This window comes from Physella acuta, unplaced genomic scaffold (assembly GCF_028476545.2).
Source record: "Physella acuta isolate Inbredline_101_S28 unplaced genomic scaffold, ASM2847654v3 ptg000505l, whole genome shotgun sequence".
Taxonomy (NCBI): domain Eukaryota; kingdom Metazoa; phylum Mollusca; class Gastropoda; family Physidae; genus Physella; species Physella acuta.
Genome location: NW_026732024.1, coordinates 207,182 through 226,776, shown reverse-complemented (window position 1 = coordinate 226,776; position 19,595 = coordinate 207,182). Strand labels below are relative to the sequence as shown.

Genomic DNA, 19,595 nt, shown 5'->3' with positions numbered 1-19,595 from the left:
ATGCATAAATAACAACACTGATTTAAATATTACTTGTTCAATGTAGCAAATAATGATAACAATGGGTTCATATGGTAGTAACCCATGCACAATTATCTAAATTTTAAATACTTAGCTACAGAATAAATATAGAATATTTTTAATGTGAACTAATTTTCTCCACTGCTGTTGATTAATGAATATAACTAATGCATATAGTAGTATTTTTGTACACGGGATGCTGGTATATTATTACTGCTGAGCTGACTAAATTATTATTTACACATTTTTAATTATCTATGACAGAAAAGTAGATTACCTTTTGTGTGCTTTTAAAATGTAATTGTTTTGTGATAACTGCCAGCAATCTGTTTCTTTAATTAGTTCTGATATGCAATGTATCCTATATAAAGTTTTTTGTTTACTTAATTAAACACATTTCAGTTAAGATTAGATTTAAGTAAGCATTAAAAAATTGTACTGACCATATTGAAATTTTTTTTACTTCATCCTTAAAATAACTGATTCTTCAAATCAATAAATTAAATATTCAATAAATTCATGGTATAAAAAATTATATTTTTTATCTTTGTTGGTAACATTTGATAAGATCTATAAACACAAAATATACTTTTTGTTATTTAGACATCATTAACTTTTACAAAGTTTTTTTGTGCAATGTTTTTTTACTTGTTGAAAAACACTATCCATCCAGAAAAAACAAAACAAAGACTTTTTTTTTGTATTGTATGTGAGATGGCATGCCAGATTGAAAAAAAAAAGCACTAGATTACCAGAATATGAACATCTTGAGTTTCCCTATGGCTTGTCAGGTCTGAATGGGAACATTTCTTATCTGGCTACCAGTAAAAATTTTCTCTTCTTAATAACCCAGGAATGCTAGTGTAGGCTATTTTTAGCTACATCTGAATATTTGATGTTTGTTTAGATCTAATTTTTAATATGTGATTTCTGATGAAAACTGACTATTTTTTTAACACATGTGTAAGAAATTCTGGTTACTTTTGATTGTTGTCCAGATTTCTGTGTTAGATTGCTGTCAAAATTATGACATGATTGAATCCAAGTTTGTCCATGCCAATGTATCATTGTTTACATAAATATTTTCAAACATCTTCATATTGACATATTGGTATGATAGACTTATGTTGTTTTCTTTCATCTTTTTTGTTGGCATGTAACTAAAATGTTGACACAATACAATAAAAATTGAATTTATAATATGACCTAGTTGATCTTCTTGTGTTTTTATATTTCTTTAATTTCACTATTTCTTAAAAATGGGGGTTAAGAATAAGTTTACATGATTTGTTTAAATATCACTGATATCATATTTAGGCCAACCTGGCAAATGTTGGCTTCTTAAAAAAAAAAATCAGAACACTGAAACAGTACACGGCAGTACAAAATAGCCACCTTCATCACCAGTTAAAAACCACTATCAGCAAAATGCCAAAGGCGCGGCGAGTTCCTTAGGTAGAAAATACTGTACTGTATGTTACGAATATGTGCGATTTACTTTTACCATATCTTACTGATGTACGTGCCAATTTGTGGTGTGCCCGGTGACACGGGAAATTTGATCCCAGGATATAATTTCATTGGATTAAAGTTAAAACCGAGATTATACAGTTTCCCAAGTGTGTTCAAAAACACTTCTGTATCCTTTCCGCCCTTTTCCATCAAACTCAAACAAACTATACCAGGCCCTAAAGTTTTTTTAAGAATATTTTTAAAAACACTTGTCGGTCCTATTTCAACAACGACAGCATTGGGCGGTATCTTTTGGGCGCCTTCATGAAAGTAAACAGGCGAGAGATAGTTGTTGACTATGTAATCACCGTTGAAAAACCGCGCCCCTTCCTCTTTCCACCGGTCCTCTGTGTAACTTGTACTGATCCACCTGGGACTCCTAGCTCGTGTTGTGATCGTGTTTTCTAAAGCATCCCGCAGTCCAGTTTTACTTTCGATTTCAGCGGCTAACGGACAATGTGGGTTGAAGCTCATGCATACATGAGATGCCTTGATGCCCTTAGCTTTCATGTCAGCAACGAATCTGTTCACACGAGCAACCGGGCCCGTAACAGTCACGGAGTCGGCGGCGTTATTGCAAGCCGGAAACACGCCTTCTGGGCAGACGGCTGCACATTCGTCCCAGGACAGTCCCACTGCTGCCATTTTACCAAGCGGAAGTTTACTGTCACTGACGCAAGCGCCGTATTTATAAATAGCCTGTAATAATTCGTCTGCTGTTACGCACTCATCTGCATACGAACAGATACTCTCACCCAACGAGTGACCTAGGATTCCATCAGGCTTTATACCCATCGCAAACAGCATATCAATTTGTATAATAGAAATAACCGCAATCCCAATAAATTGGTTTTTCACATCTCCCCACCAGCTTTCGTCTTTATTCACGAACTGGTCGTAAAAATCCAGACCATGTTTTTCCATCATATTTGAGTACTTTACAACATAATCTTTGAACAGTTTTATCTTCATCATGTCACGACCCATACCATGCCAGGCAGTACCATAGCCAGGTACAACAAACCATAAGGGGCGAGTGTTGACGAGTTCCACTGATGATAAGGTCAGCGTTTCTTTAGGAGAATTTAACAACGTGAAACCTCGAAATGGCATCGGGTAGGAAGCAGAGCCTTGAAGCAGGCTATGAAATTCGAGGTTATTTTTTGAAATATCAAAAACATCTTTCACGAGATTGGCCAGTTTGTCTTTTGTTGGCGCTCCATATGTTAGAATTATTGGTTCGTCAGTACTATAATGTTGTTGGGGGTTAGCCTTGGCCCCCTCTAGCACAATTATAGTATTTTCACAATTTTCGTTAAAATAGCAGAGAGCTAACCGACGATGATTGCACGGTATTGATTCTTTTAAAAATTCTAACTTTTTACAGTCATTCATATTGTCGATTTTTACACCATCTGATGAGTAAACTGGCCATATCATTGACTTTTCCAAGTATAATATGTTTCGTATTATATCAGCCAAGCCGAGAAAGCTACTTTTATCACAATTAGCGCTATACTGAATAGTTATCTTGTCGTCTAGATATTTTATAAAATCGTAAAAATGCGAATAAGTAATATCACTGTGTATTTCAACATAGTCTGTTTGACCAATGCTCGCAGCCGAGTCGATGACTGTGACTTCTGCGTATTCTCTTTTCACGTGGCCAGATTTTTGCAAGAGAACAGCACACATAATTTCTGAATCGGTTGTTTTCAGTTTTTCTGATTTTTTAACGAAGTCACCCACTGTTTCATTCACAGCAAAAACTATCGCCATTTCGGCTTCTTCTTCGGTCAAATTTCTTATAGCTAACCTAAATGCTTGCAGACCAACATTATTCTTAGATATAAACACATTTGTGTTACAATGAAAATTAAATATGTCCGTTATATTATCAAGTATCAGCAGCGCCGTATTTAAGTCACTTTCATTTCCATCTTCTAAAAATTCGACAAAAAATGATGTCTTAAGGGTTAAGTTTTGAGGTGACAGCCCGGCGTCTGCAACGGCTTCAAAAATTATTTCTGACATCATTGTTATAACGGGTTGTAGAGAGTTACTTCGCTGATCAGAGATCTTGAAAAAGTCCTCATGTTGATGTTTTAGATCTTCTGCGATTTCAATGTCAGAAGGATCTGGAATATTAAGTTATTTATGAAGTCCGATCTACGTTTTACAATCAAGAGAATCGTTTTCAATTTAAATTACCTATTCAAGAAATATAGTATAGGTAGGAATCTGACGAAACTTCGGACATATGTTTTAGTTTTCTAGGACGTTCACATTTTTATTGAAATGCCAATTTTACATTTTGTAGGGAGTTTTTGTTATAGAAAGAAAAAAAAGAAAAAAAAGATTTAGATAAAAGGTAAAATATTTAGCCTACCTTGATGAATTGGATAATCAAAGATTGACTGGTGAAATAATTTCAGCCCGCGATCTTTTGGAAATCTACCCGACACGCCCGCAATCACCGCCATTTGTCAGTGTTCAAGTTTCTCTTTCAAACAAATTTGTTGAGCTCGCATTAGCAATGACGGTAGAAAAAAGGCACTCTCTTTATATTGAACCATTTCAAATACACAGGTGCGTAAACTATTTACATCGGCTAATCTGTTTAAAAGCCTTTCTATTTTAAATACCTAAAAATATATTAGTCCTCAGGGGCGTAGCTAGGAGATGGTTGGTGGGGCGGCCGCCCGAGCGCCGAAACTACAAGAGGAGGGGGCGCCAAACGGGGTAGAAAAAATACAAAAAGCTAATTCTGAGCCGCATTACTGAATTTATTAAAGTATACACAGAGGCGTAGCGACCCCTCTCGGCTCCCGGGGACAAACTTTCCATTTGGCGCCCCCCATATATTTTTTATATTTATAATTCAAAATAGCAGCTAAAGTGAGCTTATTTTGGAGCCCCTAGGGTCGGTGCTCGGGGGACATATGTAACCCCCCCCCCCCATCGTCGCTACGCCTCTGAGTATACAGCCAAAGTTAAAAGAATATAAAGGGTCGGCGAGGTCGAGTCGGTAAAGCTCATGGTTGCTAAACCGATTAGTCTCGAGTTCGAACCCCCGGGCAGATGCGGCTCGTTAGCTGGGGACAGCCACTCTTCTAGGAGAGACAACTCCAAAATCAACTGCTGTCTTGTAGTTTATTGGTGGTTGGACAAAGGCTATGGAAGCAAATCCAAAAAGAAAAGCAGCCTGAAATCGGAGTCAAAGGCCTCAATGGCGCATAACAAGTTGACACGTATACATCCTTAATTGTGATGGAGGCGTGGTCGAGTCGGCATAAAAGCTAATGGTTGATAAAGTCGAAAAAAATTCGATCCCTTCCAACACTAAAAATTAAGAACGAAGAAGAAGAAGAAAAGAATATACAAGTACTAATTGGTTTTAAAAACTGCTTTAGTTGTTTTCTGTCACAATTGTGTGGAACTAAAATTAAAAACTTTTAGGAGAAAGTGACTAAAAAATGCCCCCAACCTTTTCAAATTGGTAGAGGGGGGAGGGGACCGGCAGCACTGGTAGTTCGCACAGGACGCCGGAATGGTGTCGCCACGCCTTTAGACCTCTATTAGTTTTTGCAATGATACCTTAGACTTTAGGAGATGGGCGGAGAACGTAGAGCGTGATGGGAAGTGGGAGTTTCACGCGGAGTATTATAAGGCTCATTAATGAATGACTTCGTCTATCTGTCACGTGATTTTGCAAAGCATAAGATTCATACAATTTAAAAAATCTAAATAATTTCAAGCTATTATTCTACTTGGGTCGTTGACTTAAATTTTAGATTTTCTAATTAGTTTTAAATTACCAAAACTATGTTATCTAAATGATTACCTTTATTAATAAATAGTCTGCAGTATAAAAGAAAGACGCACAAAAAACTCCACTTCATCACCCACACCCCACTCTACACAGCATTGTATAAAAGCTGTATCTTTTGCAATGAGCCTCTAAATTCTTGTTTTATCTTTATTTTCCTCCAAATTGAGAGCACTTAACAAAAGAATATTAGGAAGGCGATCCAAATCGGCAAAATGTTTGGAAACTGCGGGTAACTCAGACGTGAGTTACGTAGCGTAACAAGGCGGGGTTGGGGGTGCGATCCGCACTGGGTGACATAGATAGCTCGTTTTATTTTGTTTTTAAAGTTATATACATCATAAGGCACAATCTGATACCATCAAGGATGAGGTTAACACCAAATCAAGTACAGTTTTAGTACATCAGATATACAGCCTAGTCGTTGGTGGAGGGGGGGGGGGGGAGTACTCTGGGTTTCCGCAACGGCTATCACCCCCCCCCCCCCACATAGAAACGCCACTGTCGAGGATTAATAACATGTTGAAACTGAAATGGTTAAATGTTTAGAGGTGTCAGATTTCGTAGCATTACTTTATTGGTGTTAATTTAACAAGACACTGAGAGGAGCGAATGACAGTCTTACGCTAATGGATTTACATCTCACCCCGTGGTTCTCAAAAAGCCCAAGTAGACATCGATGTGTTTATTGATATTTTGGTTGAGTGTATGCTTTTGGAAACAAGAGTACATCAAGTATTTTGTGTTTATTGATATTTTGGTTGAGTGTGTGCTTTTGGAAACAAGAATACGTTAAGTACTTTAAAAAATAGAATTTAATAATCTTCATAACATCAGCACTAGAAATCTATAGGCCTATATTGGCTTTAATTATTGATAGTAAAGATAATAAATAGGGCAATATAACCCCTAAAGTGCTGAGAACCGTTTAAAAAAAAACAGGTGGCAATAAGCCTATCTGGTTATTAAAATGCTAACTTATACATCTAGCTAGAGAATAGTTGTATTTTTTCACAGCCAAATTGTATTGGACCAATCCAAAACGTAAACATCTTTATTTAGAAATAATTTCTTTTTTCAATTTTTTATGTTTTAAAATTGACTATTTAAAAAATTAGCTCAGGGCTTGAGTTAAATAGTATGGTATTGGCTGCATTTTAAAAATAAAGCCAGAAACTTCTAAAAACAACCTAACATGTGGGGGGGGGGGTGTGTTACTACTCGGTCGGTTGAGTTCCAAAGTCAGTATGAAAAGGTGTATGTGAAGGGGTGGGGAAATGACCAGGGGGGGGGGGGGGCTAGAAATCTAACCATGTAAAAATAAAAATGCCGAAACAATATGTTATATATCTCGGTCTATTTGATTTGAGTTAATATCTTCTTTGCTCCTAGTCGAACATGGGGCCTCAGCCTTCCACTTTGTCCTGTCCCCGGGTTTTTGTTTTACCAGTCTCCCAAGACATATCTATTCAAGTGTGACACGCCAGGCGTTTGAGTGGAACCCCAAAGGAAAGCGAAAGTGAGGTCGCTCAAAACAGACGTGGAGGGAGGCTGAGTCTACTTGGCGAACTGAAAACAGCAGGGATGTTTTTGGAGGCCTATATACCAAATAATATATAATTGACGATAAAGTTAAGCCTGGGGGATCTTCACGAGGAAGTAGACTAGAGAGAAGATCCAATACACAGAGAACACATCGGGCCCTCCATGAAATCTAGGAAGAGCGTCGGCAGAAGATAATGTGATATGGCGGCTATCATCCACCCTCCCCTTATGAGAAGAGAACAGTCTGACTACAACCACCCCATCATTGGGCGACTATCTCTCCACCTTGCATTTCCCTCATCTCACATGCTTTACAAGTGACATGCGCTAACGTTACACTACAGCCCTTGCACCGTAGCAACACAGCATACACCAATCAAGACTACAAACACTGACAACAGTCCAGGGGTTCTTTCAGACATTTTTCTCCGGGTGAGGGGGCTCTTTGGCTACCCGTTGTCCAGATTAGCATAGCAAAAATATTGGTTAGCACCAGTAGTTTGTTTTTTTAGTGATATTTTATTTCTAATCGTTTCTACAGTATCTTGACTGTTACGACTGATTTGTGCTAGTTTTTAGTTCTAGCAGCAACTTAACAACGGAATGAATATCTTACTTGATTTACAACTATACTCACTAAAGTAAATTAAAACAGATAACTGCTATGGCCGATACTCCCTACCACAGTAACAATACTAAAAATAACTTATCTGAACAAGCAGAAAATTGAAAATTTCAGTGTTTCTTTCAGGATGGGGGGGGGGGGGGGGGAAGGAAGACAGCATATATTGTAAGATGTGGCCTGGTTTTCCTTGTCAAATGCCTTTGGTGTTCAGTGGAAATACTTTCAAATATGGTACATCATTTCAGATAAAAGCTTGTTTTTAGTGTTAGAAATCCACTATCACAGTTCACAGCCCTCTTCCTAGGCCAAGACATTACAGCCCTGGTTTAAGTATAAAATGAGACCCCCCCTTCCCCAGTGTTTACAACAGACATTCAATTGTGAAACTATTTAAAAAAAAACAACAGAACAATAGTATGCATTGTCTTTTTTATAATTCTCCTGAATCTTCAATAAAACATAATGAGTGAAATTATTTATAACACCTTAACTGTATAACTGTTGCAAATACACAGGCCATAAATCTACACTACTCTCCTTTGAGTTTATTAGGCGAAATTTTTTTTGGAACTAATAAGGGTTGGTCCCAACTCCAAAATCAAACAGTTCTAAAAATATAATATCTAATTATCTTTTAAAATATAAATGTGATTTTAATTACTTTAATTCAATATATTATTTGGAACTAATAATCATACAAAACAAAACTTAATCTTACACAGTTAAGCAAAATAAAAATTTGTGGTTTTACATTCTGATTAAAAGTTTATATAAACTTTAAATGACTTACACTACAAATCACTACTTATTAACATTTATAACGCAAGTGACGAACTTTAGTTAAAAAATACAAAATAAAAAAACCAAAATACAACCAGATGAGCAAAATTATGGCCGAAAACAACTTCAGTAAAATTTGGCAACGTAAACTTAAGACCACTAAAAACTGGCCACATTATAAAGAGAGAAGAAACTCTTTGACAGAGTCTTGTTCTCTCTTCAACCATTTGGCGTTTAGTCTGATGTTTTCTATACTCTGTTGAACAGTTCTTTCAGCAGCTGGAACAGGGTTTTCTTTAAAGAAAGCCTGTCAAAAAAATACAACATGGATGCTTTAAATTTATTTCATTGTGATTAAAAAAAAATTAATTGAAGAAAAAAAAAGATAAAAATTGAAAAAAAAAAAAAAGATATTTAAGAAACAAAAACATTTGACAGACAGCTAGGAATCTACATTTTTAATTCTTTAAAATACAAATATTATATTTTTGGTTTTTGAAATTGTCAAGCAAAACTTTTTCTTAAATTAATCATTAAACTTTAATGCGCATAAAAGCAGTTCTAAATATGTTATTTTCTTTTCCTGTCTTGCAACTCACACTTGTGAAGCTGCTTTATACTGATTCCTATTAATTCCTTATGTAATCACTTAAACTGCAGAGTACGCTAAAAACTTACCTCAATTTCCTTAGCCTTTTCTTCCGTAATGAATGATTCTGTTGTAGACTGTAGGAAAATAATAGTATACATACTTTGAGAAATATATTATTTAACATTTTTTTTTAATTATAAAAGATCTGTCATACCTACAAATTAAAGTTGAAAGTGTTTTGTGGTGTACCAATATTTAAGTCTAACATGGTCAAACTAAGTTTTTATGCCAGCTGTACCTGGATTAATCGTGACAACAAAAATCCTCCCTCGTAACGTCCATTTAAAACTGTAAAGTGGGTTTTCAAAAACTGCCAGGCCAACTCTCTACCAGCTACAGAGCCTGTCGTACCAGCTATGACAAATACTGCGTCTTGAAACCTAACTTTTTCCTAGAAAAGTATTAAATTAAAATAAATGTAAAGAAAGTTAATGGAATTTTCACCTAGAGAAAGTAAAAGTTTATAGTAAAGATTAAAAATTGAAGTAAATATATTTGAGAATTTCACTTATAAAATTTAAATGTTGGGCATTTTCCTTGTATATTATAATTTTAGATTTATTCAGAGATGATAAAGAGGAAGTTTAACTAATAAAACTTGGTGAATACATACATAGAATAAAGAAATAGGTAGATAGTACTCACTGATAGTGAAAAATCTAAAACTTCTTGGATCAATTCCTTATCTTGAACAGATCCCATTGCTCTGCTAATGCGAACTTTTTCTTCTTGCATATCAGCCTCATCATACAACTGAGGTGGGGCAAAAATTCATTTTGAAATGTTTCTATTAAATCAATTCATGAAATGTTTTAAACAAATTATAATTTTCAAAATAAAAGTTCTAAATTAATTTTTATTAAATAATTTTAAAATATGACCTTTTGAATTATTCTTTAATAAATCACAAAGTTTAAAATTTTATTATTCTGGGTGCTGTGTATGTGTTAGTTAATTAAATATTTGTTAAAAAAGTGTACCTTTAATAGTGCTTCTATTTTACCAGGACGATTTGCCACATTTAAATAAATAGTAAAGTAATATTACTAAGATAAAATGCTTGTACAGAAAAAATAATATTCAAACCTTTAGTATCTTGTCAAATGTTGTCCTGTCTCCATTATGGAGAACTGTATTGTAAACCTAAAATATAATATTTAGAATTAAACTTTTAGAATTGTACTGTAAATCTAAAATATAACATTTACAATTATGTATCATTTAGAACTGAATTGTAAACCTGAGAACTGTAACACTTAAATAATTCCACTAATTTAAGTCATAGATATTAAAAAAACAAACAAAGATTCTTCCTTACACAAGCTCTAAGATCAGCTGGAAGTTTGGCACCACCACTACAATGGGCCTCAAACCTCTTCTTTGCTTCAGCAATAATATCCTCATCACCACAGCGTCCCATCCTAGTCAGCACCACCTCTCTCAGCATGGGGATCAGGGTATCTTATAAATACAAAACAGAGGAATCATTTTTAGATGCGGTAATGATGCAGTTTTATCATAATCACTTTTAGTTAGATTCAGTAATTAAGTAGTTTATTTAATTTATCAACCAAAAGCAATGTAAATATATTTCAGGAAATACACTTATAACATATTGCAGACTTTACATCTACCTAATAATGTCATAAATGTCATTTCCTTGATGCCAAGCTTTTTATTTAACTCAGAATTTTGCAGCACAGCTTCCCGTGCTACTAACTGTATTGAGCTTTTAATTATTTGACAACACCTCATCAAACACATTTTAATCGTAATAAAAACATTTTGAAGTTTAAAATGTATAAATAGAATGAACTTTCTGTCCCAAATGAAGCTAAAGGTGTTTGAATCAGAAGGATTTCTGAAGCAAACTTTTAAAACCAAAATTTGAGCAGTTTTTCACAAGACAGGCAGGTAAAAAAAAACATTTCTAGGCTTCTGATTTACCTTCACCAGGTTTGGCATCCCAGCCTACAGTGGCAGAAATCTTGGAGAACAGCTGTCTGACAAACTTTTTAAAAGCTGGATATATGTCATCAGCATTCTAGGAATTAAAGTCAAATGAACAAAGAATAAGTTGAAACTGTATTTTAATAATAATGACAAGGGCAAGTAAAACTATTACTTAACAACTATAATAAATCAATTATAGAACAAAAACATATACAAAATAAACAAATAGTGTACATCAAATGTAAGTCAAACAACAAGAACAGCAACAAATACAAACCAAACAAATACTGAACAACAAATAATACAAACTATCACTGAACAACAAATTAAAAACTAAAAATTCAACTTGTTAGCTATGATCAGCTAGCCCTAGTTACTAAATAGAAATTAAAACAAATCAAAGTGTAAAGAACAACAATGTACCCATGGCAACTGTAGCTAGAAGAACAAATGCTTGCATTGAACCCACCTGCAATATTGTGCTGATGGTGGAGAGGTTGGAGGAGAGATTTGACCACACTGTGTAATCTTTTTCATTTTCAAAAGCTTGAGCTACTTTAAGGACATCCACAGCAGAGGTTAGACCAGCACGAGACTAGAAGGTTTATAAAAAAGTGAACTATAATTAGTGCCAAAATGGGTTCATACTCCAGACCCCATTTGTTTATATTTAAAAGATTAATCCCATGAATGGTGTAATTGATTTTTCCCTTGGGTTGTAGATTGAATTAAACTTTTTTTTAAAAATAGTGTCATTTTTTAAAGCACGCTTCTTATATATGTTGAACTAATAACAATATTTACCAGATATCTATTAGAGGTATAACAAATGTATAAGTTTTCTGTACAAACAGTGTAAGAAGTTCTGTGACTTTACCAGGGCGAATAAATCTGATTGAAGTCCAAGTCTGTCCTTTGGTGGAAGGGACAAGTCTTTCACGGCTGGGATAAGAGCATCCAGCATTTCACTAGGGTAGATAACTCTGTACACACCAACAGTGCCAGCATTCAACTAAAGAAGACAAGGATTACAAATATTGAATTTGTTTTCTTATCTAAACAGAAAAAAATTGTTTTTCTTGTTGCTTAGTTTTTTAAATTTTTTATATTTTAAAACAGCCTTTTAATAGTTAGACTTTAGGATAAAAATACTTTTTCCCCACAAGAATTTATTCCTGATTAAAAATTATTTCAAAGCATTTTGACAGATTTAACACTAACCTTGACCCAGTCTTCATTTGGAACATCTGACACAATAAATTCTTTGCTTGTAGAATCCAGAAGTCCAAGGACTTTTGGAGTGGATGGTGCCGACTTGTTGCAAGCCACGATAGGGACCATCCACTGGAACTCAGCTTTTGGTGTGGAGCCGTCTGCTGTGAATTTGCTCTGGCTGACGATCAATTTCCTGTCACTGCCCTCTAGCACTTGGTTCACCTGGAAAAATGAAAAACTGCTTTTGAAAAAAAAAACCTTTAAATGCTGTTGAATGCTGTTTAGAAGCAAGTGGTTAGCAAAGTCACATAAAGATCTTAAAGCAAAAACATTTCTATGAAAGTTTGAAAGATGAACCTGCCACATTTTTTTCATTTGGGAGTTTTTTCTTTTAAATTTACTAAAAATTAACTTTTAATACCTGGTAGTGAAATTAATAAAATGGCCCTTTAATTTTAAAAAAATCTTGTGGATTTTTAATGTTCAATTTACAACATTATGTAAGCAAATAAGTCAAATAAAAAACTCAATGGAAAATATTTAAAAAAAAATCAAGTCTGTAATTTGATGTAAAAAAAAAAAAGTGATATTGTGGACCTGATCATCAAAATGGCAGATTTTTGTTGACCTCAGCATATTAAGCAATAGTGTAGTTTATGCCCAGCCATCTTTACTCAAGTCAGGTAGTTATAAGTCTGACAGCTTAAAAAATTGTTAACGGGAGAATTCTTACTTTGAGGACAGGAAAACCCATTTGTTTGGTCCAGGTTTTCATTATCTCTCCAATAGGTTTGCCACTGGCTTCCTCAAGGGCATCCCACAGATCTTCAGTAAATGTGTTTTTATACTGGTGTCTGGTCAAATACAGATTCATACCTTTGCGAAACTCCTAAACAAAACAATCAAAGGAGTTTTTGATTTACAACTTGATAATAAAGTAAAATAAAATTATTTGTGCATAGCAACAGCCTATAATTTGCAGATGAAAGAAGAAAATATTTTGTAAATGAGTAATTATATTTATTTTTCATATTGTTTTATCAATTTAAAAAAAAATAAAAAAAACTGGAAAATTGTTGTGTTATTAGCCAAAAGATAAGAAATGTACCTCATCTCCAAGGTATTCATGAAGCATCCTTATGACTGAAGATCCCTTGCTGTATGATATAGCATCAAAGATCTCATCAACCTCTGATGGATGACCAACTTCTACCTATATAGGAATTACAATGAAATAATGCTGACTGTTGCAAGAAGCACTAATCAGAAGAAGGTTTAGTGATATGCGTTATCTATAGGTTAAGATGGTTGACATTGAAGAGATTCTCTAGTGAACTAATACGAACCCTTTCAGCCATAAACTTACCCTAACCCACCTCAGAAAAAAGGGCAAAACTTCAAAAACATAATAGTACACTTAAAATTATTTATTTAAAAACTTCACATTTTATCTATTTGAAACCCAATAAAACATTTTAAAAGTAAGCGTGTAACTAGGAAATACATGTTTACATTGGTAATTAACAGGATAAGTACAAAAATTTTAATAACAAAAAAAAAATTTCATAGGCTGAAATTGCATTTTTTTTTCAAATCTGAAGAGTCTAAAGGCAAGGGATTGTTTAGCTGAAAGAGTTAAAACAACCACAACAACAAACCTCAATGGGATGGCTGTTATCTAATGCATCCATCTCAAGGGCCTGTCCCAAATCACTGTTCACAAACTGGGTCCAAACATCATACTCAGGGAAGCAGTAATCAACACATAAATATTCTATCCAGGATGCAAATCCTTCATTTAGCCAGAGATGAGTCCACCATTCCTATTAGACATTAAATGAATATTTAAAAAAAAAAAATTAGAATGTTATGTGAAATAATGCAACCTAAAAATGAAGAATTGTTAAAGTTTTTGCAGTTAAGGTAGAGTTCATCTGTCTAATTGACCACAGCACATGAAGGGATTGTGTGGTCAGCACAATGCATGCCTCCCTTACTTTCCCTAACTCTAATAATTGGTTAACCATTAGTGTTGGTTGGCCTTGAGCCCTGGGGTGTATTTTGGGTTAGAAACTTTGCTCTATAACTAGAAGAAATTTGAGTGATTAAACAATCTTCAACCTTACTCACCATGGTAACCAAATTTCCAAACCACTGATGGGCCAGCTCATGTCCAACAACAAGTGCTACCCACTGCCTGATTCTAGCAGAAGAGTTCTCAGGGTCCACAAGAAGGGCAGTTTCCCTGTAGGTTATCAGGCCCCAGTTCTCCATAGCACCTGAGGACATTAGGTTTTTTAAATATTGTTTCAGCATTATAAATAGTAAGAAGTTTTAGCAGTATAATTCAACACAGTAGCTTCTTTAAGTTTGGTCATTTACTCCTACTTGTCTCAGTTTACTGTTATTGTTTTTTTAATTGTGTTTCTGTAAACACTGTATATAATTGGTGGTATCAGCAGTGTAAATAAGCATAGTGACCTACTAAAATACATTTTTAATCCTAATGCCTTCAAAATCTTACATTTTATGTGAGAAAATGATGTATCATAATTTGATGAACTTAGCTCACAAGTTTAAAAGCAAGAACTTAAAAAGTTTGTTCTACAACACTCAATGTGTAAATATAATGGAATTTATTATTATTATACATAAATTCTTTATGAACTCCATTGAATAAAAATAAAGGTATTTAATTTAGGTAAGTTGACTTGTTTTTAGTATTTTAATGTCACATCTGATCCTAAATAAGAATGAATTATCCAGGCACATACATTTAAACACAAGACAATTAATTAGACCAACATACCTGCAGAAAAGTCTGCAATGGCAATCAGATCAACTTTGGGTAAAGGATATGAAATACCAAAATACTTTTTGTAAAATGGTAGTGTTTTTACTGCAACCTGCAAATTTAGTTAAGTTGTTAGAAAAATAGACTAACTGCCACTCCACCAATGGACTAATACAACAAATATTAATCTTAGTCAAAAAGCACATTACCAGTAAAAAAAAAACTCACTGTCATAGTGACAATGTGCTAATGTAATTTTTTTTTTCATTAAATACAAAGTGTCGGTTTAAAAACCCAATTGGATTCATTTATTACATACTAAGGGCTAAGAGCAAACTGTCATTTAAATACCCATGAATATGTAATCTATGGATTAATACAATACATTTGTTTTCTTAATGGCTAAAAATGTTATGATAACTTACATTAAGTGCAAACTGTCCTTGCTCTTTCTTGCCCTTTGGTGTGTACACCCTCACTACCACTTTGTCTTCATCAACAGCTTCTAGGTAATCATAGTCTCCTACTACAAATGCCACAAGGTAGGTGGACATGATTGGGGTTGTGGCGTACTTGAACTCAACAGTTTTACCTTCCAGTCCTTTTTCAGAGATCACAGGCTAAAAGACACAAATACAATGAACATTTTACTTTTTAAAGATAAATGTTTAATCTTTTTTAAAATGAATAATATGTAATCTAATACTGGAACTGTCTGATTTTCAAGGGAGTTAAAATTTGATTTTGAACACTAAAAGGGGTCAGAAGCAGGATTTATTTTATTATCATTGTTTAACTTACCATATTAGAAAGGGCTACTTTTCCTTCAGGTACAATCAATGTTATGTCAAATGTAGCTTTAATAGCTGGCTCATCCCAACAAGGGAATGCTCTTCTAGCATCAGTTGCCTGTAAAATCCAATGATACAATGATATCCAATGATACAATTGAGATGATACATTAGGTACAATTGTATTTTCACTGCTATCAATTTACAATCATTGAACTTATAAAAAAATAAACTATGTTCCATTTTATGCCGTAACGCATGTCATTAACTGTTTAAACATAAATACACAGTGATGTAGCTGGCTTCATCCCCTCACAGGGTGAGGTAAGTATAAATATAAAGAAACTGTAATGTCAAATAAAAAGAAACCTCAAATTGTGTGACAGCTGCATAAAGGTCTTCCCCATCCAGAGTGTACTTGCTGCGATAGAACCCTTTCATTTTATCATTGAGCTCCCCAGTAAATTTGAGGGACAGTGTACCTGAGCCTGGCTGTGGGATTTTTTCAAAAGATAAACTTAGATTAGCCTCATTTAATAACAGAACATTGAAAATTAAAATGTATGGAAATTAGAGAAGAATTATACTGATACATATATCAGTTATGTATGCAGGAGACCAAAAAGATAAGCTTTCTCTTCTGTTATTATTAGTTTGTCTAATGATAGTTTACTCTGACAAAAACCTGTAAACAACAAATTTCAATTTTCTGCTTTTTACTTAGTTTTATATGTTTGTTCTATTATTTCTTACACGTTTTATTAGAGAAATTAATTTATGAAGTTTCATAGTATGTGTGACATTTATCATACAATTAAAAAATATAATTAATATGTTAAATAACAGCATCCTTCAACAACTACCAATCATTAATTTGATGCTAGTTGAACCATTAATTAATAACTAATTAAATTAATCTTTTTTACATTTAAATCAGCTGGAAACAGTAGTCCAAGTTCTTCATCATCCTTGTAATACTCAACAGTGGCAGCCACAGATGTATCATCTTGTGCTGGAAACAACAAAATCACTTAATTGCTAATTTTTAAACCATACAGTGTGTAACATTATCTAGATGGCCAAAATCAGTTAATGTACAATGAAAATTTAGATTGAATTAGTTTAATAATTGTGTTGTTTAAGGGCTGGGTGCAAGATGAAGTGAAAAACATTGAATAGTAAGAAAAATTAAATTTACCTTTGTAAAAAGCCTCATCAACCACAATTTCAACAGCATGTAATTTCACTTTATTCACAGCTGATGCAACCTAAATAAACATTCAAATACATAAGTAAATTTAAAATGGAGCACATCAGTAAAAACAAAACAAAAATAAAACAACTGTTCAACGAGAGAAAAAAAATTATTCATTCCTACCTCAACTTTTATGTCCACAGACCCTTCAAAGGTAAATTTCTTCAGATCTGGTTTCAGCGTCAAACTATAGTTAACTGGGACAACAGTTTTTGGTAGTCTCTCAAACTTCTTTTTACTGAGTGCCATGTTAGGTGAACGTCTGCTAAAGGTCGTGTGTGGTTTGGTGATAAGCTGCAACCTCAACCAAGGGAAACCTGTTTGAAAAATAACATAAGATTAAATTTCTTTCACTGCTTTATGTAATCAGTTAAGTTCCCCCCAGTAAAACTAAAAAATAAACAGAACTGAGAAAAATAATACATTTGAAAACAGAAAGAGTTGTATATATACATGTTTTAAAACAGTTTAAAATAGAAAAGAAACCTATTTAGAGTAGGCCTTTATAATAATATACCAACCTGTGCAGACACTGTTATTAACACTGGGAAGAAATAGTGAAAAGCTTCGAGGTTGCAGCCAAATAAAAGGTAATTTTAATGGCATTTGTCTTGTGATAATTAATTGAAACTCAAGAGTGTAAGAAAGTGTTCATCAAACAAATGTTGAAGAGACTAATAGACATTCAAAATAAAAAAATAATAGTAACAGTAACTTTCCTGTTAAAAGCAAGAAAAGAAAGGCCCAAAGGTAAATTATCTAATATGATATGGATGTGATTTTGCTATCTCCTGTATAATATTATATAGACTTTTACCTTATGGTAATACCAGATTTGTATATATCCATAGGGCCTATATATTTATATATATAGGCCTATAGATCAGATCTAAAAAATATCAATATGCCTATTTATATATTAATTAAGGGATTATTTAAATATAATGCTCAGTGTAGCTATACTAAAAGATTGCTGGTTTGATTTGAATAGTTGAATATTTCTAGTTTAATAATTTGGGCCTACTTTTTCATGGTGTGCAGGGCAAATATTAGTTATTAAAGTACACTACATTTATTTTGCCATTCTACTTCATCGCTCACTGAGTAGACATAGACCTAATCCTATAACTAGTCGTCTAGATCCCTAAAATAAAAATACATTCCATGTAATCTTGGCACAGGGGTGGGGGACGACTAGATCTAGAATTAAAAATTAGGGTATATTAGTATTATGTTTGAGAATAGTATTAATAGACTCTTCTGAAAATAGGTGTTAGGCTGTTAATAGTTTTGTAATCTCAAGTTTATTTTAATGGTCAGAAATTAGGGCAGGGTTAGGGCTATACTATGGTAGGGGTTGGGTTAGAGTTTGAGGGGGGGGGGGATTTGTTATTACTAGGGTTGGGGATAGAATTGACATCATTAGCTGTCATGTTTTAATTTTATCATTTTATATGTGGGCCTTTTTGAATTAATAAATTATTTGTTAGTTATCTTAGTAACCTAACAAACAACACCCCTTTTTAATGATTTAGAATTTTAGATTAAGATTCTTCTAATCTATCATTTCAAATTATGAATTACTGAAAAGTAGAAAAAACAACTAAATAGCGGCGTGTGATACACCGCAGGTCGGCTCGTATTATTATAAAAGACATAAACACAATAGTATAGTCTCTATTGTAGTTAGTACAATTGTAACAATAGTTCTGAGAAGAGATACTTTTTTTTTTTTCTGACTTTCTGTTTCTTGCTGAGGAGAGGAATGTTTCCTTACTGAAGACATTTATTATGAGTATTACTATTACAACAAAAACAAGTCTGAGCAATACCTAGATATGAATGTTGGCAATGTAGATATTATATTCTAAATGCTTCACTCGCAGCAATACAAGGTCTAGACTCATAGACCAGATCAAATAACAATAATGTTCAACTTCAACAGGCACAGCTGTGACTTCGGACTGAGACCGGCTTGGGGGGAACTACTTCCGGGTGGGTCTATCTCTATCGCTACTGTAAAACTTGTTAAAATTTACACATTATGCCCCTACATTTATTACATTTATTAATATCAATGTCTCTAGATCAGTGGTTCTTAACCTTTTGGGGGTACAGAACCCCACTAATTTCATATATGCATTCACCGAACCCATCTAAATACTTCTTTCGCCAGCACTGACAAAATCCGATCGTGAATCATGTGTCGCGATTGTGTCTTGATCCACCGAACCCCTGGGGCTGACTCACAGTCAGGGAACATCTTGGGTTCGATCGAACTCAGGTAGAGAACCACTGATCTAGATCTTTATAGTATGTGGTAGGTTCGGCGTAAAGGTTTTCTACGAATCACATATTATAGAGGTCATCCATGACGGTATGTTACGGACTTTGGGGTTCTAAGTGTGACGTCACATCTTTGATTTAATTAATTTTTTAAAGTGAATATTAGCAGCTATTTTAGAAAGAATCCGCTGCAATTTGGGATAGGGCAGAGGCGTAGCGATGGGGGGGGGGGGGGTCAGGGGGGGGGACATATGTCCCCTGGCGCCGACCCTAGGGGCGCCAAAAATGGGTTGTAAAAACAAATTAAAATGTCATTTTAGCTGCATTTATGCAGTTT

At 34.0% G+C, this 19,595-nt stretch overlaps 1 protein-coding gene across 1 annotated transcript; it reads right to left on the bottom strand.

Annotated features, from left to right (window-relative positions):
* Window positions 1-7,949: 7,949 nt before the first annotated feature.
* Window positions 7,950-18,952, bottom strand: LOC131944715 (puromycin-sensitive aminopeptidase). The gene is made up of 22 exons (XM_059305506.1): window positions 18,805-18,952; window positions 17,096-17,289; window positions 16,916-16,985; window positions 16,644-16,729; window positions 16,087-16,209; window positions 15,728-15,835; window positions 15,352-15,546; window positions 14,942-15,038; window positions 14,263-14,411; window positions 13,791-13,955; window positions 13,241-13,345; window positions 12,866-13,021; window positions 12,139-12,354; window positions 11,795-11,929; window positions 11,387-11,512; window positions 10,912-11,008; window positions 10,283-10,425; window positions 10,051-10,107; window positions 9,610-9,717; window positions 9,203-9,355; window positions 8,991-9,038; window positions 7,950-8,619 (listed from the first exon to the last, which is right to left on the bottom strand). The coding sequence occupies exons 2-22, from the start codon at window positions 17,219-17,221 to the stop codon at window positions 8,488-8,490; spliced, it is 2,595 nt and encodes an 864-aa protein (XP_059161489.1). The 5' UTR covers window positions 17,222-17,289; window positions 18,805-18,952; the 3' UTR covers window positions 7,950-8,487.
* Window positions 18,953-19,595: the final 643 nt, after the last annotated feature.